Source organism: Nicotiana sylvestris, chromosome 11 (genome assembly GCF_000393655.2).
Source record: "Nicotiana sylvestris chromosome 11, ASM39365v2, whole genome shotgun sequence".
In the NCBI taxonomy this organism is placed as follows: domain Eukaryota; kingdom Viridiplantae; phylum Streptophyta; class Magnoliopsida; order Solanales; family Solanaceae; genus Nicotiana; species Nicotiana sylvestris.
This window is the reverse complement of record NC_091067.1, coordinates 125428626-125452356: the sequence shown is the minus strand read 5'-3', so window position 1 is coordinate 125452356 and position 23731 is coordinate 125428626. Positions and strand designations below refer to the sequence as shown.

The following is a 23731-nucleotide window of genomic DNA, read 5'->3' as shown; positions in this document are numbered from 1 at the left end:
TTAATTATCTGCGAAGTGGGGAATTTTGCGCCTTATTGAACATGCTTTCAATTTGATAAAAGAAATTGCATACAAGGTAAATAGCATGCTAAGCTCACCCTAGACGTCCTTCAAGTTTAAATTTAAGCTAACTTTTCAAATAGATTAATAGAATTGGTTACTAGAAGCTACTACCAATGGGATTCGGACGTGGTCCTATAAACTGCCTAACGGGATCCGATAAAGTTAAAACTCGGAAGATTAAGACTACATTGTGTCACCCTATACATGCAACATATAGCTGAAAGGAAATCTAGTTATCACTATGCCAACTAACTCGTGCATTCCACAAAATTGTATGATTATATCATTTGTACAACCAAACAAACTGTAAATCACAATACTTAAACAGACTAAGCTTCAATTAAGTACAAAAACTAGCTATTGTATTATGCTATTGAGTTACAACCTAACAAGTTGCACAAATCTAACAAACATCTACAAAGCTGTAATCACGCAACAAATGATTAAACTTCTTCACATCTTTCATTTCATGCTTTCACCGTTACATCAGTGTGGAATTCAAAATGTGTACCTGGATGCTGAAATGCAAAGAAGAAGAAGAAGGTAGAGAAGTCAGCAGCAGTAGCAAAGGATAGCAGCAACGACAACAAATACAGCAGCAATGACAAACCCCAGGCAGAATAATCCAAGCAGTAACTCAATGAAGCAGTACCCAATGTCCAAGTAAAGAACAAAACCCAGTTGAGACCCAGGAAAACTCCAATGTTATTCCAAACAGGTAATGGATGGATCCGATACAATAATAGAACACAGTTTCTGATTTTTCAAATACTCAAAGGAAAGACCCTAAGTCTGACAGAAATAGTAGCAGATTAATGCTAATTTCCAAACAGAAAAGATGAGGAAAAGCAGTGTTTTCAGTTTCAAGCAAACAACAGAAATTTCTCTTTTTTTTCTATCTCCTCCCCTGATTTCTGGAACCTCTCTTTCTGATTTTCAGAACTGTTTTTGCCTCCCTCTTTTCAGAACTCTTCACTATCTGTTCTAATTTTTTGAACTACTTTGCTGATTTTCAGAACTTATCCCCTGAACTCTCTACTCTCTTTTTCCAGTTTTTTTTTAGCTTCTGTGTCTATCTATCTGTGTGTATTTGTATATCTCCCCCCTTCTCTCTTTCTATCTCTGTCCCCTTTTTATTAATGGTGTCCTCCTCTATTTATTCTAGCATCAGCCCATTCAAAACAACCTGTTAAAATCCACTGAATCCCCTCCCATGTTCCCCTCTCAAACCTTAGGGGCTTTTGTCAATTGAAAACTAATTCTCCCATCTTATTCCCTCTGTCCTTCCCACTCAAAACTCAAAAGAAATGTCTTCCCCTATTAGATTCCCTGACATCCCTCTTTTTAAAAATGGTTTATCATTTTATTAAACTAAACCAAACATGGGCAGCAGGAATGTATCCTGACAGCACATGCTGTCCAATTATTCTAATTCCCTAACTTCTGACCAAACACATGCTGCCCAAAGTCAAAAGTGAGCATACATGCTATTAAATTGAACTACAATCTGTAATCCCTACTAACACTAACAGCTATCCAATCCTTAGGTGATTTCTGATTCAAATAAGCAGGCTAAGCATAGTGCACTCAATTCTCAGAAGCCTCAGTAAGCAAATCAAACATATGAGTCAGATAAATACCATTCCAAATTGAAACTGATTGACGACACATATCGAATCGACTGTGTGAATTACAATACGCACAATTCAATAGCAGCTAAACAAATTTGAACAAACACAGATTATGTTTTTATGTTGACAGGCACATGGATTTGTGGAAAACATAACTGATTGACGGAACTTATTCGACTTGATTACACACACTGTAATTATGCATAATAAACTCAACAAAAACAAATTCGACCAAACAAAGATCTGGGCAAGGTGGATAGAAAAGTCGACACAGGAATGAAAACAAATCGAAATAACACTTAAACATATGAACAAACATTAAACAAAACAAACAAACATGAATTGGCAAGGGAAAGAAGAAGAAAATACCTTGAAGAATTGAAAATCAAAACCAGGCCCCGGATTTTGACTCGAACCTCTTTTGGGGTTGAACGGACTTTAATCGAAGTGTTCTCAACTGAGAATACTTCGATTAAAATCTATTAGACCTCAAACTCCTTGTTTGAACGGACAAAACTCGAATTTGGACTTTCAGGGCTCTTAGGGCAGATTTGGGATTCAGGCTTTTCTGGTTAGATTCGGACCAAACCAAGCCTGGTTTGGTCACGAGGGAGGTCAGTGGAGTGTCTAGTGTGAATCTGGGGTAGGTTGGTGTAGATCGAGGTTTAGCTCGAATCTTCAAATAAAGATTCGAGAACCTAGGGATTGATTCGAACTAAACGGTTGGTGGATTTGGATTCAGGGTGGTTGAGTGGTCTTAGGGTGTTAAAATGGTGGCCGGCAGCGTTGATGCCGCCGGGTTTCAAACGGGAGAGGACTAAGGCGGCTAGGGTTTCGTGGGGTTTGGGTCTGGTGAGGGAGACGAAGATGAGGGAGGGGTCTGGCTTGGGGGTGCGGGGTGAGAGATGAGGGGTTATATACGGGGGGTGTGTTTTGATCTTGGCCGTTAGATCAGTCGAGATCAACGGCCTGGATCTCTCACTTAAAGGAAACGACATCGTTTTGGTTAAGTAAGACCGGGTTGGTCTTTGGGTGGAATGGGTCGGGTCAAGTAATGGGTAAGGGAGATGGGATGAGGGCCGTAAGATCGACTTGGTTTGAACGGCTGAGATGGGTTGTTCTTGAAACGACGTAGTTTTGGTGTCAAACTACGTCGTTTGATGGCCTGGGAGGTGGGTCTCTTGGACCGGCTGCCTTGGGCTGCTTTTGGGCCTCAAATTTCTTAAAGAAAACAGGCTCAATCTGATTTTTAAACCAATTTGTACTCTTTTCTTTTATTTTCTAATTTAAAACACAATATCTAATTAAAGTGAAATTAAACACCCATTAATTAGCACTTAACACAATTATCACACACATATTAAAATATTTAAATAGGTAAAATCACACCATGGTGACAAATAGAATAAAAGATGCATATTTTTGTGATTTTCCTTTTAATAACCGAATTATGGTTTAATTACACACGACATATATTTTTTGTATTTTTGTTTGATAAGACTAAATAAGAATGGACAAGACCACAAATAACTACCAAAAATGCCACGTAAATTCCAAAAATCGTACAGCAAGACCATTTGTTATTATTTTTTGATTTCTTTTGGAGTGATTGTCGCGTAAACAAAAATCACGTGCTCACACCAACGTCGCATTTTGGCAACAACTTTGGGGCGCCTGGTATTTTGTCAACCCTCTCTTGGTGTTCCTTCATTTGGTCACGGAGTACCTTATTCTCATTTTCCATCTCCTCCATTTTCTTTAAAACAGCTGCAAACGTATCATTACCTGCGTCATTAACGACATGAGTGTTACCTGTACGGGGGGCATCTTGCTCATCAGCGTTTATCGTGACATCTGCATGTGCAACATTCCTGTTATCCCTTTGGGCGGGTTTATCAAGTATGGTGTTCAGAGTACCGGTGGTGCCTCTCCTGTCGGTGGTGCCTCTCCTGCCGGTGGTGCCTCTCCTGTTGCAGATGTGGAAGCTTCCTTCTCGCGCGAAGTAATTACGCTTTCGTGTGGGAGAGGTGAAGTGTCTCCCCTAGGTGTGGTGTTCGATGTCTCGTTTTTGTTATCTTCGCTGCTATCTTCGTTGATGGTATTTAGGAGGTTGGTTGTGATGCCTACTATTGCTTTTTGCCTTGCATCTCCTTTCCCTGCCATTGTTAATTTGTGCAGAGCTAGGAAGAGGCGATTATCCCTCTCAAGGGTCTAGATGAGACTAAACTCTTAGCTAAAGAAATCTCCACAGACGGCACCAAATTGTTTGACCAAAAGATATCGAAACCTTTTTGATTAAATCAATTAGTGAAGATGAAGAGGTAAATCTCAGCCAAGCATAATAAAATCTGGATTGAAAGATGCAAGGGATGAACAAGGTGAATAATATTTCTTAATATGTCGAAACCAAATGATTAAGTATAAATATGATAACCTCGATGTAGAGAAATATCGCAATGGATGCTATTAGCCAAGATGAAAAATGATGTGTGGATTCCAGAACTGTAATAAGCAAAAGTTGCCTTTTTGTATTCACTTTTCGATGCCCCTCTTACAAAGTCTTCTCCCTCTATTTATAAAGGACAATCCACTCTTGAACCCTAAAAAGTATAACATAAAGAATATTCGAAAAGCATATTCCTGTCGTCTCCTACTACGCCTACGCTACTACATATGTTGTGCGTTTACCAACCTCTGTCAGTCGTCACCCTTTACAACGACCAAAGGACGTTGCGTCGTAAGGGCCTCGTCCCTCGCCGTACTCGTTAGTGGTCGTGGTCGTCCAAATTTAGACCTATACAGGATGTTATTGTTAAGAGAAGTTACAACAACAACAACAACAACAACAACAACAACAACAACAACAACAACAACAACAACGACAACATACTCAGTATTACCCTACACCATGGGGTCTGGGGGTAGTGTGTACGCAGATCTTACCCCTACCTTGTGAGGATAGAGATGCTGTTTCCAATAGATCATCGGCTCAGGATAGTATAAGTATCACATTAATGAAAATATAGGCAAAAAGGAATAGTATCAAAAAGCTATATAAAAGCAGAATAACACAATAAGATAGTAAAGTGATCAACAGTGAAAGAAAATAACGGTTAATCATAAAAACCTACTACTAGAAAACGAGACTAAGAATTTGAAATTTGAAATGTGAAATATATCTTACACTGCAGAAAAACCCAAGCTATTCTTTCACGACGATCTTGATTGATTGCATGTTCACTTCCCAAAAGTGAGAGTCTATGTTATAGAATACTTTTAAAGAAAGAAAAGAAAGAGAGAAGTGATTAAAATGGTATACTTCACCTATTAAAATGGTATACTTCACCTATTAAAATCATTCAGAATTTCTCACTGTTTACCTTAACTGGAGGCATCATCCTCTCCTCCGCTTCATACATTACCGACCAGAAAACAACAGACAAAAGGGAAAGAAAATACTCCAGTTGTTACTACATCTAAAAAGGGTGTCTTTTAGGATAATATAAAATTACAGCCTGTCCAAACAATATTAAAGTATGTAACAGTATAGGCTCCACTGTCACAAAACAGTGTAATAATCAATTTATTCTCATTTGCCACAAGAAATAAATAAAATAAAATATAGAAACTCCAAAGAAATGATTTTTCCTGTAACTAAGGGGTGTTTGTTAGGAGATATTAGAAAAAATAATGCAAGCATTAGCTCTATGCATTATTAATACCTTGTTTGGTACCTTTTTTCAAATTGTGTATAACTAATACTTGTATTAATTATACATTATACTTGACATTATCCTATGCATAAGTAGTGCATAGAAAACCATGGCATTAGTAATACCAAGGCTTTAATGCATGCATTAGCATGGCTAAAAACAAAATTGTCCTTAAAGTCTCTTAAAGTTAGAGAATATGGAGGGCATTTTTGTAAGCAACTATTTTAAAAAAAAAATTATGCAATGCATTTATAATTTTAATACACCACACCAAACAATAGATAAGAAATAATATTTGCATAACTAATGCTTTCATTACTAATACACATTATTCCGCACTGTTCTTATACACCCTACCAAACGACCCCTAACTGTATTGAGTCAACAAAATCATTAACATAAAATTAAGAGTCGTCTTTCTACCGCTGGCACTGAACTGAACCGACGGCTTTTCCAAATTTCTCAGCCCACCTCGTCCTATATTTCTCTCTCTACCTATACATACACATCCCTATATATCTATACATTTTCTCGAATCACGATTATGATATTCAGAGAAGACATAGAACGACGTCGGATCAAATTAGGAAATCGGAGGTGCTGAGGATATCGATGGCGTTATCTGGTATGAGAGGTTTATCTGTGTTTATCAGTAATATCCGTAATTGCCAAAACAAAGAACAGGAACGCCTTTGCGTTGACAAACAACTCGGCAGTCTTCGTACTCGCTTTAAAAACGAAAAGGTCTCTTCTTTTCCAATTCCCTTTACTCTCATAACTAAGTCTAACAATTTCAATGTTTCATCTTTTCATAGCTTAGCACTTTTGAAGATCTAGCAGATACAAATTAAATAACCATGTCGGTTTAAATTTTTAAATGAAGTTGTTTACACAATTTAAGCTATTTTTTGTTATGACTTATTATAACATACTACTCCTTACTAACCATTTATATTTATTTATTAATAAAATTACCTCAGATGAATATATTTTTATACTATCAATGTACAATATTTAAACTCTATCAGAACGAACAGAGTGGACTGTGGAGGTATGGTGCGCCGTGGTTCTGCACCATACCTCGAAATAGCTGCAATTTCAAACCAGAAGTTTCTTCACTCTTCACTCTTTCCTCAATTGCCAAAACATAGGGAGAAAAAAAAAAGCTTGAAATTGCATTCCATTTTAGGATAATTTTTTTGGAAAAAAGAAAGACCAAAAATAGACTTAGTAGACATGTTTTAACTTAAACCCAATCTGTCAATTGTCATCTGTGTCAATTTTTTTTTCTGGAAATAAATTAACATATATTTTAAATTAAAGCTTGAAATAATTTTGTAATTCTACAGCAAAAAAGAGAGGGTTCACATGGAGGGCAGAATTGAATAAAAGATGTAATGATTGAAGTCCTTTAGACTTTACCCATCTACATAATGACTCGAAATAAAATAATTATGATTTCCTTTAGTTTGTTTTAATTTTTTGTTTTGTTTAAACTTTAACATGATACCTTTTTGACACTTTTGGAAAGTATTACTATGACCAAAGCAAAAAGTTTACTACTCCAAGTTCCCAACAACCAATAATCTGTTTGTCTATAGTAATAGCCTAATTTGTGGGATAATAACATTTTGGGTCCCTCAGATATTAGTAAATTTTAATTTATCTTTGTGATGTATGCATATGTTCATTATCTTCAATATATTAAGATGTGGGTTTTTGGCTCCTTTATATATAGAAAATAATAATATATTACATCTAGGCTATTTTTATAACTATATTACCCTCAAATATGAAGTAATAGTACAAATTTAACATAGCATGTAATAGTATATAATTCATTAAATTTGTGAAGATTTACAAGCAAAGAATTAAAAGTGTATATTCTTTAATTAAAAGTTAAAAGTGTTACTGTTAAACAGTGTCTAATTCTTTAATTAAATATACAATGTCTGATTCTAGAACTATAGAGTTAAACTATTAGATCTTGTACCATAATGTACAACTTTTAGTTTTCATTGTCATTCTTTTCCTTGGAAAATAACTTCTCTTACCTTAGCTCAATTCTTTACTTCCTAAAGGTGTCAATGAGATCTTTAAAAACTGATTATATCAGTCGAACTGAACCGTATCAATCTGATAATTAGATTTCTTTTAATAAAATCATAGGTTTTTATATAAACCTATAATTGTACCGAATAATAGGATAAGCTTTTAATTTTATAAAAATAAATCAAAAAATATCGAATCGTACCTAATAAATTTGTATATGAAAAATATATTTTATATACTAAGTTTAAAACTAACAAACCATTACGTTTTTTTTCTTGGATCTTGGGATTATTGAAATGGATGCAAGTGGCCAAATAATCAATATCCAAAGTACCAACTTCCAAACTTATTCTACTACTTATATCGAAACTAAATTAGTTCTAATATCTTGAGTAGCAAGCACAAGGTATTACACCGATAGCAAGTCATAAGGTATTGAATATTTTTTCCCACATATGATTTAGATTTCTCTAGTTGGATACTAATCTTCTAATAAGCTCTATACAAGGAAATTTTTTAGGATGTTAAATATTAAGCTGCAGTCGATATTTATATCAAAATTTAATAATTCAATTTTAGTAGTAAATATTAAAGTGAAAATATATACTCCATTTAATTATGATTCAGTAATATGTGGGGATTCATATTATTCAATATGTTTGTTGTTGGTTAAGTAGAAAATGTGTGTGTGGATATTGCATATCCCAATCTAGTTGCTAGGTCAAAATGTACTAATTAATATTGGTCATAATACAAGAAAACCACCCACAAAATTCAAAAATCCAGTATCAAACAGTCAATTGTTCTCTTACTAAAAAGAATCACAAAAAAAAAAAAAAAACAATTGGAAACTCAAAGAAATGATGCTTTTTTCTGTGTTATGTCATATCGTCAATAAAAATAATTAAACTAAAATTAAAAGTCGTCGTCGTCTTCCAACTGGCCGACGGCTTTTCCAATTTTCTCAGTCCACTTTCTCTCTCTAGATCAGCCTTCTTTCTCTCTCTACCTATACATACACATCTATATATCTATACATTTCGTGCGCAAAACACGTAGAGCCGCCATTACCGTTCGTAATCTGAACCTCGATCTTTCTTTGTGGACCGTCGGATCAAAGAAAAAGACAGAGTGAGCGGACCTTATCGGCTGGATCTGAACGGAAATGGCGTTATCTGGAATGAGAGGATTGTCGGTGTTCATAAGCGACATTCGTAATTGCCAGAACAAAGAACAGGAACGCCTTCGTGTCGATAAAGAGCTCGGCAATATTCGTACTCGCTTTAAAAACGAAAAGGTTTCCTCTTTTTTGCAATTACAACTCTGTTAACTCTGTGATATGGTTTATTAGGAAATGCAAAATTTCAACTTTGAATTTTACGTCAGTGGAGAGTAATTGAGTTTCTGCTTTTTCTGCATTATGCTAGGGTTATGTTGGACGTGCTATAGTGATGGCTTTAACAGTTAGTTAAGTAAACACTAGGTTATTTCTTCCCACATGTCTAAAACTTGGTGGACACAGTTAGGTACCCTGTGTAATTAGTCGAGTTGTATGCAAGCTGGCCATAAGGAAAAAAAGAGTAACTTGCAGTAATTTATGAGAAACTGATAGGGCAACTCAGTTTGGAAACCAATTAGATTTGCACTCAATAAAAGAGAAACCAATTAGATGCTTATGCTACTCGATCTCTTGGTTCATTTTTATGTGATGTATTTAACTGAGTGTAGAGTTTAAGATATTAATTTGACATATATATTTATTGGTGATAGTAGAATGGAATAAAGTAATGGTTGATTAGTTAATTCAATAGAGAAAACATCAAATCAATGTTTAATATTTGAATATTTAATGACAGTGTCAAATTAGCAATAAAAAATATAGTGTCAAGCATTTGTAACATTAATGTTATATAAATTGGGACAAAAGTACTTTTTAGACAAACAATGTGGGGATCTGGTTACTAAAGGAAAGATAGCAGTTTGAAGGTGGCACATATTTCAAGGTCTGTTAGCTACTGTATGGGGACCTGTCAAATAAGGGGTTTTCACTTGATCATTAAGTTGAATAGTAGTCAATAACAGCAAGTTGCCGATGGTGTATACCAAAAATTAAGGGAGTGTACCTTTGGCTATGCCAATCTAACTGATATCCATTTATGTACCTGATATCACATTTGAAATGGCTGTCACGAGTGTTGTGGCAGCTCTCCCCAAGGAAGTGTACCTGAATTATTACTTTGCCCAAGGCTGGAAAGACAGAGATATACTTTTTTACATAAGCTATTGTGACCTAGAAATGAGGTAAATGTGGTATTCCAAAGAGATGCTCAGTAGTTGATTTGAAGTATGAGTATGATCGAAAATGATTTGTGGTTGCTGATGGTATGACTGGTTTTAAAAATATTAAACTTTTACTAGGATATTCTGAAAATTAATTTGGAAGCATATACGCCTTACAACCAGGATTATATCAACTTCTTTTTCTACAATCCCTTTGATGCAAGGTGATGCTCTTGTTAGGTGTAATTAGCATGTTAATATTCAGGATAGGTTGCCTTTGTTTCGTTGCTTCATTTTTTATCCTGAAAGTTGTTAGATCAAAAAACAAAGACGCCCCCAGGGCTTTGGTTCAGTGGTAAGAGTGCGGCTCTTGATGTGTGTTAGGTGCATGTCAAGCGTTCGGAACCGCTGCAAACAAAAACCTGGTACTTAAGTGGGGAAGGGTAGAGGGCGAGCCCATTATTCACTGAGTTTCCGACCATGCGCCAATTGGCCCTCAGAGATTTCTCGTTTATTAAAAATAAGAAGAATAAATCGGTTATTAAAAATAAACAAAGAAAGATGTAGAATGGTCAGAAATTGGTTGTCTTGAAGCTTTGTCCATGTCATTTTCCTTAAGTTGCTAGGAAGGAGTCATTTGAATGGAGTTGTTTTAGGTATTGGACTATCCTTCAATGGCAGCTGGTGATAAAGTGATAATAAATCTCAGTTATTTCTTCTCTTGTTCAAAAGGGTATTTGGTGAGAGGGGGGAAGGTCTTTCTTCTCCAGGCTATCAATGGTAACACGAGTTTTATAGTGATCTACTGTAAAAGGGAGGCGCAGAAATTATATTTATAGTAGTTTAGACGCATTATGAACTGACAGGTACTTGATGCTCTTCCCTAAGCTGCTCAGTTATAGCAAGGCCAAAACATTAACATATTTATAATGATTAACTCAATCAATTGTAAGTAGTGTAACATTCAATTTCCTTAGGGGTAAATGCCAAAATGTATTCCTGATACAGATGTTATTATTTTATTCTTTTTTAATCCTTAAAATGCCTGATAACCAGGCCGCAATCCTTATAGTGACATCTTCTCTGACCCCGTCATCCCCAAAATAACTGGATTTGAAGAATATACTGGAAGCTCCCTCTTACTGGCCACCTAAATTCACTATGCTTGTCTCATTTTTTTGTCTCAGTATTTTGCTGGAGTTTTTTTATCGTGAACCATGAAATAAAACTAGTGTTACTACCATAGCAAACAAAATTCATTTTCAAGCAAGAAGAGACTAGGGCCACTTCTTTCCATCCTATCCAGAACATCTCCATAGGGGGAATATGTTCCTCAAATGAAACTGACAATCATATTTTTCTTACCAGCTACGTTCATATTCAAAACAAACAAAACATTTTTCTATGAAAAGTTTCGGAATATAGATTCTTTTTCTTCTCTATCTCTCTCCCCCTCTTTATCTTTCTATCTTTCTCTCATTTTCTTTGTTTCCCCCTTTCTTGTTCTTTCTGTTGACTTTTTATTCAGTTCAGCATAAGTCTTGCAAACTATGCTTTGTCATCAGGGACCAGAACCTTCCATATTTGTTCACTGCTTTCCCATGTTTGCTTCTTATAAAAAAATCATCTTTTTTTTCCTCCTAAAATCATCACCCATAGACCTGCATCGTGTGTTAAATTAACATAGATGTTGCCCCTGAATATTGAATTATATTTTGCGTTATACAGGGTTTGACACCATATGAAAAGAAGAAATATGTCTGGAAAATGCTGTATATTTATATGCTTGGTTATGATGTGGACTTTGGTCACATGGAAGCTGTATCTCTGATATCTGCTCCAAAGTATCCTGAGAAGCAGGTACCTTCTTTTTTCCTTTTTCATTTCTAGACATGGATAACTCATCAAAATTGGTTTAGGTAAGTTTAAAGTCTTTCATCTGTTTGATTGAATTGATGTATATGCCTAGTAAATTGAGAATGTATGGAAAACACAATTTGTTTTGTCACATCTTGCTTTTTATACTAGTACTAGTATCTTGGTGACCTTATTCATGTTGAATGCAACGCTCTTATCTCTTTAGTCTATTCATAATGATCGTGAACCTTCCAGAGGTTGATAAACTTGATATTTCTCATAAAACCGTTTTTGTCACGGTTTAACATTTGATCAAATTGGAGAGTGTTGTGGGTTAACAATGTCTTGTTTTACTTTGTAATGTCCATGCATTCATATTGATAGGTGAGCTAGCATATGCCACTCTTCCTTGTGTTGCACCTTCCGCTTTTTATATAATTTTTTTGAAGCAAAGGCTTAAAAGTTCAACTGATTTTTTTGGTATTTTGTAGGTTGGGTATATAGTGACATCATGTTTGCTCAATGAGAATCATGATTTTTTAAGATTAGCCATTAATACAGTACGCAATGACATAGTCGGCCGCAATGAGACTTTCCAATGTCTAGCATTGACATTGGTACGAATTTCAGATCTTTTCTTCTTTTTTTTCTTCCTAGAAGCAGATCCGTTGTTCTTTGTTAGTTCGTTACAAGTTTCAACTGTTTGATATATCTGTACAGGTTGGAAATATTGGGGGAAGAGACTTTGCAGAATCTCTAGCTCCTGATGTTCAAAAGTTACTTGTAAGTGATATTTGCAGTAGCCAGCCAGTATCCCAAGTCTATGACTGACGTGGGCTTTCTATTTGTTTTTCCTTTTTTTGTTGATTCAGATATCAAGCAGTTGCAGACCGCTGGTGAGGAAGAAGGCTGCATTATGTCTCCTACGTCTTTTCAGGAAAAATCCTGATGTCATGAATGTAGATGGCTGGTAAGTGTAATAACTTATATGGATGTTTATGAATTGACTTCATTTATGTCCCAACAATTGGAGTTTTCCTCATAATCCAGGTCAGATCGGATGGCACAACTGCTAGATGAACGGGATTTAGGTGTCTTGACATCTTCCATGAGCCTTCTAGTTGCATTAGTGTCATATAACCACGAAGAATATTGGAGTTGTCTTCCAAAATGTGTTAAAGTATTGGAAAGGCTTGCAAGGAGCCAAGATGTACCACAGGAATATACCTACTATGGGATCCCATCTCCCTGGCTTCAGGTTTATTTACTTTTCCTGTGCAATCTGCAATAGCCATTACTTGCTTAAGAAAAAAACTCAATATGTTCTCCTGAAATTTATAAATACTAATATGTTTTGCAATCGGATGAGTGATCAATTTATGCACATTGAATGCATGAAATAGAGTTGGGCGCACAGATAGGATGTCAAATTTGACGCATCAACATGAAAGAATATGTCGAGTCTGGCATCTCTGCTTAAGCATGGTCTCAATTTTGATGATTCTCGTTTCAGGTAAAGACTATGAGGGCTCTTCAGTATTTTCCTACTATTGAGGATCCAAATACTAGAAGATCACTGTTTGAGGTATGCTCGCCTGCTAAATAGAAATAATCTTCTTTTGCTGAGAGCATATCACCTTTTTCTATTTGATCTTTATTTGTCCAAAAAGAATCTGCAGTAAAATCTCAAAAATGTTCTGGATTCATTATAATCAATCAGGTTTTGCAAAGGATATTGATGGGAACCGATGTGGTGAAAAATGTGAACAAGAACAATGCATCACATGCTGTCCTCTTTGAAGCCCTTGCCCTTGTAAGTTTCTAAATGTATCAACCATTATCCTTTCCCTTTAAATCTGTGCTCTATATGAGGATTTCTTGTTCATATGCTAATGACAATGGCATCTTACATTGAGTAAGTTAGTGCTCTATGAATAATGATATTCCTGAAGTGGAAAGCCTGGTGATTAGTTATTCAAAACTACTATGTGGTGCTTCTGTTCTCTTTTTCTTGGACATTTGTTATGATGTCAACTTCAAACTTATACATCTTCTATTTCTTCCAGTTTCCTGACAAATTCAGGATTTATAGCTACATGACAAGATCTCTGTTCTTTTTTTGGTACATAAGATGGACTTGTTGCATTATCTGAATTTTCAAAGCCTGGCCGCTGTATTAAGTTGTCCTTTGCTTTCTTGGAATACTTACTAAGTTAGACTTCTAATTGATTTGCTGCAGGTCATGCATCTTGATGCTGAAAAAGAGATGATGTCTCAATGTGTTGCACTGCTTGGGAAATTCATTGCTGTCCGTGAGCCAAATATTCGTTATCTCGGTTTGGTAAGTTTTAGCCGCATACAAACAACTCCCTCTGTCCATTTTTACTTGTCCACGATACTTAAAAAAATGTCCATTTTACTTGTCTAGTTTAGAAAACGAAGGGATAATTTACTTCATACCTATTTTACCTTTATTATTAAGTACTACTAATCATTTTCAATTCGTTTCCCAACATTTTGGATTTATAATAGTCAAGTTAGTGTTCCAATAGTTAATGAACACATCAGGCAATGTCCCTCCATTACCACAACTAATCTATATGTTGTATGGAGTACTTATGCTTCTTGTTAAACTTAATTAGTGCATTAGGCAACATCCCTCCATCACCCTTGTTTCTTAGCAGAAATTCTTCATAGTGAAGCATACCTTTGGAGTATTTTGGTGAATTTGTCTTGTAGCTATACATTTGTGATCTCTCTCAATAGAGTGAAACATTTTTAAAAGGGTTATTTTCTGTGGAAAAATTTTAAAAAAATGTATAAGATGAAAAAAGGGTAAACACTTTTGCTCCAATTTTTTAGGAGATGCGTGAAAGAGTTAAAACCAATATTTAATTATTGGGTTGCAAACTTGAGCGAACTATTAGTTGGCTGCAACTAGGGGTGACAAGCGGGTCGGGTCGGATATGAGCGGATCGAAAACGGGTAATGCAAAAACGGATAAATTATCCGACTCGACCCATATTTAATACGGATAAAAAACGGTTTAAACAGCGGATAAAATGGATATCCATATTACTTATGACTTCTTGAATGTGATCACTTTTGGGAGAATTCCTAGTCTCCCAAACTGGAACCCCCAATTTGAGGATTTATAAATGTAAAAGTTAAATCCATTAGTTATCCATTTTCTAAGTGGATAATATGGTTCACAATTTACCTTATCAAAAAAAAAAAGTAAATAATATGGTTCTTATCCATATTTAACCCGTTTTTAAAAAAACTCATTATCCAACCCATTTTTTAATGGATAATATGGGTGGATAACTGTTTTCTTTTAACCATTTTGCCACCACTAGCTGCAACTTTTATGTTTGATTGATTTCAATTATTTAGATGGCTATTCATAATTAGGGTGATAGAATGAAATTATCACATTATTAATTGCTTCTTAAGGGATGTGCCTAGTCAAATATGGACGTCCATTTTTACTTGTCCATGTTTTGACTAGGCACACCCCTTAAGAAGTAATTAATAAAGTAATAATTTTACTATACCACCCCAAATTATAATAAGTCATCTAAATAATTGAAATCAATCAAACATAACAGTTGGTTGATTGTTCAAGTTTTCAACCCAATAATTGAATATTGGTTTTAACACTTTCATTTAGTCCTTATAAAAAAAATTGGAGCAAAAGTTTCACCCTTTTTTCATCTTATACAATTTTCCCACCAAAATAACTCTTTTAAAATGTTCATTCTATTGAGAGAGTTCACGAAGGTATGGCTACAAGATAAATTCACCAACTTACTTTGAAGAATGTTTGTAAGTGTAATGGAGGGAAGTTGCCTGATGCACTTATTAAGCTTAACAAGAAACCTGTGTTATCAAAGGTGAAAAGCACAAAAAAGCTCTACGATCTGTTGGGACTTTAGGCGCAAATAAAGTGTGGGCTTTTAACGAAGAAAGGGACAAATGGGAAAAAAATACAAATATGTATGTGTAGTCCAAGATCAATATTATAAGCACGAATAACAATTATATGGACAAAGAAGTTAAAATATATATATGATAAAATGAAATATCAATTGTTTAGTGTCGCCTCTTCAGCATTGCACTCATTGACAAGGAAAAGTATATCTTAGAGCCTTGATGATGACATTGAAGCGCCCGCTAGGCGAGGCAAGGCGCTCAAGATGTTTCGCTTAAACGTGCTTTAAGCGCGCCTTTGACAACATCGCAAGAAGCATAAGTACTCTATACAATATATAGATTAGTTGGGGTAGTTGAGGGACGTTGCCTGATGCATTTATTAACTATTGGAAAACTAACTATGATTATTATAGATCCAAAATGTTTGAAAATGAATTGAAAATGATTAGTACTTAATAATTAAGGTAAAATGGTAAATTATATCTTGGTTTACCAAACTGGACAAGTAAAAGTGTACAGCTTTTTTTAGTGTAGTGGACAAGTAAAAATGAACGGAGGGGTATCTTATTGTTGTGCATGTAAGAGGTTTTCATTTCAGCAGCTGCACTTTCACACTTGTAGTTCCTGATATGCTATTCTCACAAACTGTTGGAACTTGCAATAAAGATCCAGTTACCCTGTATAAACCACTGTCTGATTTCCACATCTCTGTATTCCGTGCAGGAAAATATGACTCGGATGTTGATGGTCACAGATGTACAGGACATCATAAAAAGACATCAAGCCCAGATTATTACCTCACTGAAGGATCCTGATATCAGGTTATTTGGAGCTTTTCCGTTTCCTTATCATCTATTCCCTGCTTTTGTTTTTCAACAGAGGTACATTAAGTAAACTATGCTGCTGCAGCGATTAAGTGTTAAAAGCTCAAATTTGTCTGCTCAAACACTTTTTGTTTGTGACATGTGCATTGTTACTTCTTAAAGAGAGCTTTGCTTATCAATTTACTGACATCAAAGCAGTACATTCGGTATCTCTGCTGTTTTATTCAGATATCCTAATCTTTTCTGGTGAAATGATGGAAAAGATGTTAGTAATAGTCTCTCGTGTGTGCGTGTCTATTTTTTTATTTTTAGCCTATGTTAGTTCAACTTTGAAACTATCAAATTGCTTTCTTTTACTGACATTAAGCATTACAAACAGTATAAGGAGGCGTGCCCTTGATTTACTATATGGAATGTGTGATGTTTCCAATGCCAAGGACATAGTGGAGGAATTATTGCAGGTATCAGGATTCTGCATTGTTACTTTCTGAATTTTTCTTTTCATGGTTATTTTATTTATATAATATGTAGAACAAAAGTTTTGATTGGGCGAGGTAAAAAAATACACAACTGATCTGTTTTGTTTGTCAGTATCTTAATACAGCAGAGTTTGTGATGCGTGAAGAACTGTCACTCAAAATTGCAATTCTTGCAGAGAAATTTGCTCCTGATTTGTCATGGTATGAAATAGATATGGACATAATGAAACTTCACTTTTCTTGAGCTGCTTAGCAATATATGGTTGCCTTTTGGAATTTGGAGTTTAAAAAACTTTGCATATATGTTCCTTATCCGAAAAACCATGTTGCCTACATATTCTGACTACACTGCGAATCAAGGATATAGCGAAATATCATTTCTCCTGCTTTTGAAGTTGATGAAATTCAAATATCTTGTCTTCTCGAAGTCCTTCAGTTTGGTTGTTGAAGCCTTTTCAGGGGATTTATTCAGTCAATTGTTATAAAAGGGACCATCATGAGAAATATATCATTCAAAGATTGTGTTGCTCTCTTTGTGCATGTTAACTCCAAATCTGGTGCTTTTAGTAGCTATCAAGCACTCAGAATTAGATGAATGTGGCTGAAACTGTCTAATCTTGCTTTACGGATCTACAATGTGATAACAGCTAAGAGTGTCCCTCGTGGTTTGGCATGCAGGTATGTTGATGTCATCCTTCAATTAATTGACAAGGCTGGTGATTTCGTCAGTGATGACATTTGGTTCCGTGTTGTGCAGTTTGTTACAAATAACGAAGATCTACAGGTAACTCTAGCTGCTCTTTTGTATATGCTACTTTTGTTTGGTGTCTCTTTAGATGGAGCTCACTACTTTCAACCCCTTCCTCAGCCTTATGCAGCTTTGAAAGCCAGAGAATATCTTGATAAGCCTGCCATTCATGAAACAATGGTCAAGGTGAGCACATTCTCTTTCAATGCTAATAACCTGTTACACACACACACACACACACACACACATATATATATATATGCCAATGGTATGAATCCTAATGGATTATCTCTGCTTACTTATCATGCTAGACTCATTGGTAGCTGGTAATATGAATGGGTAGTCCAACCTAAGTCATTTTGACATATAATAGTTACATGAACTTTAAGCTCCAAGTCTCTATGCAGCATACCTTTATTTGTTATTTTGGCATATAAATTAAACTAGAGGAATGTCCTTGGAGGTCGGGAATTCATTTGAAGCCGTGTGCATGAGAAGGGAAAACCAAGTCTTGGATATGTACTGCCAAGTGGAAGAATGAATGGAGTTACCTTCTGAGACAAGTTTGGAAGAGATGTTGGGTTGAGCTGTTCCTGAGATAGAAATAGCTTGCACCTTGATTTAATCATGCCCTTATACCAAGAACAGGCTTGAGTCAAGGATCAAAATTTAAGGCATGTATTGTCAACAATTTGAGACCTGGTTTGATGCCTCCATTTTACATGGATGCCTGCTGTTAATCCAAGGCATTCGAAACTCATATATAGCTCATTTATATTGTTTAGGCTTCCATTGTGTTGACCTAACCTGGGTAGCACTAATTTTATGTTCAAGCTAGATTTTCATCACCCTATTGTTAGAACTTTTTGTTGTTTCATTTGCTCTTCAAGTTTTATGTTAGTTGCCTCACAGCCAGAGATAAGCACCTAAGAGCAAAATAATCATCTTCGTGATCTATATTTTGAATTCCGATGCATCTGCTGTCCTTTTCTGGTCAGTTTGAAAAAGAAAATATATTGGGAAGCTAATTGAAAATGTATTTTCGATGTTATGTGATGGAGTAGGTCAGTGCATATATCCTTGGAGAATACAGCCATCTTCTGGCTAGAAGGCCTGGATGTAGTCCAAAGGAAATCTTTAACATCATTCATGAGAAGCTTCCTACTGTTACGTAAGTACATTCAGTGTTTGATCTCATTTTGTCATTGTTTTTTATTATCCTATCTGATATTTTACACAAACTATGTTATTCAGGACTTCAACAATTCCCATTCTTCTGTCAACTTATGCAAAGATATTGATGCACACACAGCCACCAGATCCAGAGCTGCAGAATCAGATTTGGGCAATATTCAGGAAGTAAGATAGTATTAATTTATGGTGTTGTAATTTCTGTTTATCCTGTACGGTCGTTTTTTCTTCTGCGTGTATTTCCTAAGTTATTGCGATAATTTATAGAGCTGCATAATATCCCAGATATGAAAGCTGCATCGAAGTTGAAATACAGCAACGGGCTGTGGAATACTTTGAGTTGAGTAAGAAAGGTGCAGCTTTAATGGATATCTTAGCCGAAATGCCAAAGTTCCCTGAGCGACAGGTATGCATGCAGGACTTCTCAACTCTGATTATTTATTTTCTGCAGTATTCTGCATAATTGATGTATTAGTTCGACGGGAGTCCTCCTTTTGCATCATATAATGTAATATTTCAATTTTTGCAGTATGACATTGTCCTTTTATTATTGTTATTGTTATCATTGGTGATAAGCGACTATATTCTCTTTACGATGTAGTCTTCACTGATAAGAAAAGCTGAGGATACTGAGGCTGATACCGCTGACCAAAGTGCAATCAAGTTGCGTGCACAACAGCAAACTTCTAATGCTTTAGTAATGTCAGACCAACGCCCTGCTAATGGAACTCCACCAGTCAGCCAGCTAGGTTTAGTAAAAGTTCCAAGCATGAGCAATGTGGTAATGTTTCTCTCTGACCATTTATGCAAAAATTGAGGATATAATTTTCTATGTTTTTAGTATTAGATGGTAACCAACAATTTACTTTATGGACAGGATCGTGATTCAGCAGATCAAGGGGAGACTCAGTCAAATGGAACTTTGACTGTTGTGGATCCTCAACCCCCTTCAACCCCTTCGCCTGATCTCCTGGGTGATCTTTTAAGTCCTCTGGCTATTGAGGTCCCTCAGCCTGATGCTAACCAATCTGACCATAATTTGGGTGCTGGTGTTAAAGGTGCTCCAACTGCAGAGGATGCACTAGCACTTGCACCTGTTGAAGAACAGATGAACACCATCCAGGTACTGCCTTCTTTTACGTTTGTTAATATATGCTTTACCCACTAGCTTTCTTGTTATGACTCCTAATTTAGTGATAGGAAGTATCAGATTCAGGTCTCTCAGTTCATCATATTTTCCTATTCTTTGAAAGTTGTAAAAGATTTCTGTTTTTAATTTTGCTGAAAGCTGCTGGGATAAGCTTTAAAAGTGTTTGGCTAGTAAAGGCACTTGATTGGATGACCGCAAATACATGTTCATTACCATTTGCCAGTAGCACATTCATTTCATTCTCTGCAAAATCAACTAATAATTATCGCCTTTTCAAAATGAAGGGAGATTTTTGCTGCACTTAAGATTTTTATTAGGGTGCAGTCACCTCTTCGGAAATTAGATATTCTGACAGACAGTTTTACCTTTCCTGGTTGTAGCCAATAGGAAACATTGCAGAAAGGTTTCATGCCTTGTGCCTTAAAGATAGTGGTGTATTATATGAGGATCCATATATTCAGGTAGATGATCGATCCAGAGTTTTGTTGTTTTAACTGTCAAGTGATGGACTTCTATGGACTTAGTGCTTTTGGTTGGCATAATTCCAGATTGGTATAAAAGCAGATTGGCGGGCACATCATGGACGACTTGTTCTCTTCTTAGGAAATAAAAATACCTCTCCACTGGCTTCAGTACAGGCTCAAATATTGCCTCCATCTCATTTGAGGGTGGAACTATCATTAGTACCTGAGACTATTCCACCACGTGCACAGGTCAGATAGTTATTTACTTGTTTCATGAGTTGAGTTTTTGTCATTTGATAGTCACATCTTCTAATCTCCAACTAAATGAATTTCTCCAGGTTCAATGTCCGCTTGAAGTTGTTAACCTTCGTCCAAGTAGGGATGTTGCTGTTCTTGACTTCTCATATAAGTTTGGAACCCATCTGGTACTAATTCTTTATGAATTGCGTTTTTCATATGGTTTGAGATATAGAAGTCAGTGATATCCTAGTGATAAGGACCCACTACTTCAATCATGAGGTTGGGGGTTCAAGTCACCTAGGGAATAGAGTGAAAACAGCCTCTCTCCTGGGTAGAGGGTTTAGAGCTCGGGTGTCTAATGTTCTGTCATTGTTAAGTCAGCTCTTGTATTTATTATTTTCACTTTGTTGTGCATTTTACAGGTTAATGTTAAACTTCGTCTTCCTGCTCTCTTGAATAAGTTTCTTCAGTCTATCTCAGTATCTCCAGAAGAATTTTTCCCACAATGGAGATCACTATCTGGGCCGCCATTGAAGCTCCAAGAAGTGGTATGTCCATTCTCTTTGTTGAACTTTAGCAATATACTTGCATATGGAAATTTGCTCTTACGTGTGTATTACTAAGCACATCACAATTCACGAACGAATACCTAGATTTCCATCTCAAACTTACGTGCGCACATATCTGACATATGGCCTCGAACTAATTTTCTATTTTGACCAGGTTAGAGGTGTAAGACCATTGCCACTTCTTGAAATGGCAAACTTGTTCAACAGTCTCCGGTTGGTGGTGTGTCCAGGACTTGTGAGTTTCTGATCTTTCGTCTATTTTGGCTTGTTCCCTTCAAGATTTTTTACCTTCACATTAACATTATGTTGCAACTCTTGATTTCTTATGCAGGATCCAAATACAAATAATTTGATTGCTAGCACAACTTTCTATTCTGAGAGTACGCGAGCCATGTTGTGTTTGGTAAGCTAGTGATCTTGTGATACTGCTGCCTTAGAGCCCGTTTGGCCAAGCTATCAAAAATTGCTTATTTTTAGAATTACTTTTGTTCAAAAGTGCTTTTCGAAAAAGTGCTTTTGCAAAGTAGCAGTTTGTGTTTAGCCAATTCATTGAGTAGTGCTTTTTGCAAGCAAATTGTGTTTGGCCAATCATTCCAAAAAGTACCTTTGAGTATCAAATTACAAAAAAGGACCGTAAAGGTTCAGTTTGCAATTAGTATTATTTAAAAAAGATAATACATTTAAATATCTATTATAATAAAAATATAATTTAAATGATAATTTGGGGTATCTAGTATTATTTGTTGTTTACATGATGATTTAAATATATCAAAATAGATCACTCAATATAAATTAAAAATCTACTCTTATAGATCACTATATAAAAGAAGAGATCTATTTATAGTAAAGAGAATATTCCAAAGAGAAATAGGACAAAGAGAATAAAAATATGATAGAATAAAAAAGAGAAGAAATGTATGGTAAAAAGAGAAAAAAGAAATAAAAATGTTAAATTAATGAGGGATAATTTGAAAAATATAAATTTAATGTAAGGATATTATTGTCTTGAATAAATTAATTTTTTGCTTCTGGTTCTGCTTCTTGGAAGAAGTTAGAATTTGTAGCTGCTCTTCAAAAGCAAAACTGTTTCTCAAAAGTACTTTTTTATTTTGGTAAAACATCTTAAATTTTCCGGAAAGTACTCTTAACCAAAAAAAAGTACTTTTTGCTTCCCAAAAGCTTGGCCAAACATGCTCCTAATGCTCTAAGAAAATACCATAATTTTTATTGGCTCGGTGGAGTTGAACACGAGCATTTTCTGCTGCTTAGAGATATATTTTAATAATTTACTGAAACATTTTTTTTAAATATAATATGACTAAGTTTATAGCAGTATACGAGTTAGCTCACCGTATCAGTTTCTTCTTCTTTGGGGAATTTGCCTTCTACCTGGATTGAGTAGAGCAGTTTGTCCAAAAAACTTACATGACAGTTGATAGAAGTGGTCATTCCTTCATGAGAGAAGGTGGAAACTGTGTTTTTTTTTTTTTTTTGGAATATGTCATTTTTTTTATGGAAAAACCTATGACAAGAAGATGTTATCTTTATGGTTTATCATTTAGTTTAAAATAGAGAAGTGTTCTAGAAAAATTATCCAACTTCTTTAATTGTGATATTCAGGTAAGAATAGAAACAGATCCAGCGGATAGAACTCAACTGCGTATGACAGTTGCCTCTGGAGATCCTACACTGACATTCGAGTATGAGCTAAATGTGCTTTCTAATGTTAATCCTCTTAACGCTCATTACTGACGTTTAAATCACCTATGGATTCTCTTCTAAATATATGTAGGTTGAAGGAGTTCATTAAGGAACAATTGGTTAGTCTCCCTACAGCTCCTGGGGCGCCTGCACCACCCACGCCTCTACAACCACAACCACAACCAACAAGTCCACCACCAGCTGTATCAGATCCTGGAGCGTTGCTTGCTGGTTTGCTTTAAGTGGCTTTAAATATGTTGGGAATTGCATCCACAGTCAACAGTTGTAAAATTTGTTTATACTGCAAACTGAAACGTCGCCAAAGGCAAGATTGGCACCTAACAACACGATGCAAGGGCTGGCGGAAGTGAGGGTGGCACTGATTTACATAGCTCATGATTGGGATTCTCGGAAGGGTTGGGTTGAAATTTTGAGATTCTTTGCACAATATGTTGTTCTTTGGTGAGGTTTATAGGTTTAGATAATAGGGCCTATTTATTTTTTTAGTTCCCCTTAAAATTTCATGTTCATTTCGTCAGGTTTTACACCATTGGTTTCTGTAGTGTCAATAGCGCAAGTCATTGTAATCGCTGCTTTGGTCTGTTCCTATGTATTCTACAAAAATTATAATGAGGAAAAAGAAGTATTTGGCTTTGAGTGATCTTTTCTTAATTCTTCTACTAAGGTAGTGAAAATGTGTTATGATTTTAAAATTCTGTTGAAGCAACTGCAGCACACAAATCATTTCATATATAGATAATAGTTTCTCAATCTATCGTCAGTCCTCTATTTTTTGTCATATAGCGCCTTGCTAGTTCATTCAGCTAAGGGGT

At 35.6% G+C, this 23731-nt stretch overlaps 1 protein-coding gene across 4 annotated transcripts; it reads left to right on the top strand.

The window, feature by feature from the left end:
- Positions 1-5830: 5830 nt before the first annotated feature.
- LOC104245312 (AP-2 complex subunit alpha-1-like) lies at positions 5831-23555 on the top strand. Of its 4 annotated transcripts, none has more exons than XM_009800903.2 (27): positions 5831-6151; positions 11468-11599; positions 12088-12213; positions 12317-12379; positions 12469-12566; positions 12647-12854; positions 13110-13181; positions 13317-13409; positions 13836-13937; positions 16256-16353; positions 16736-16817; positions 16948-17036; positions 17514-17619; positions 17704-17769; positions 18648-18754; positions 18838-18942; positions 19060-19180; positions 19376-19555; positions 19652-19897; positions 20305-20385; positions 20473-20637; positions 20727-20813; positions 21051-21176; positions 21352-21432; positions 21529-21600; positions 22818-22897; positions 22990-23555. In XM_009800903.2, exons 1-27 carry the CDS (start codon positions 6020-6022, stop codon positions 23138-23140), a joined length of 3069 nt encoding a protein of 1022 aa, XP_009799205.1. In that variant the 5' UTR covers positions 5831-6019; the 3' UTR covers positions 23141-23555. The 4 variants fall into 4 exon arrangements, with proteins under 4 accessions (XP_009799205.1, XP_070018510.1, XP_009799206.1 ...); XM_009800902.2 differs by lacking the exon at positions 5831-6151 and adding an exon at positions 8374-8756; XM_070162409.1 differs by lacking the exon at positions 5831-6151 and adding an exon at positions 8372-8756 and having other exon boundaries at positions 17514-17769.
- Positions 23556-23731: the final 176 nt, after the last annotated feature.

What these genes read in the sequence shown, in the direction of transcription:
- LOC104245312 (XM_070162409.1), top strand. Translation starts at nt 8,625, where the DNA reads ATGGCGTTATCTGGAATGAGAGGATTGTCGGTGTTCATAAGCGACATT. An exon ending in CTGAAGGATCCTGATATCAG is followed by an intron (nt 16,354 to 16,735) that starts GTTATTTGGAGC and finishes CATTACAAACAG; the next exon opens with TATAAGGAGGCGTGCCCTTG. An exon ending in CGCGAGCCATGTTGTGTTTG is followed by an intron (nt 21,601 to 22,817) that starts GTAAGCTAGTGA and finishes TGTGATATTCAG; the next exon opens with GTAAGAATAGAAACAGATCC.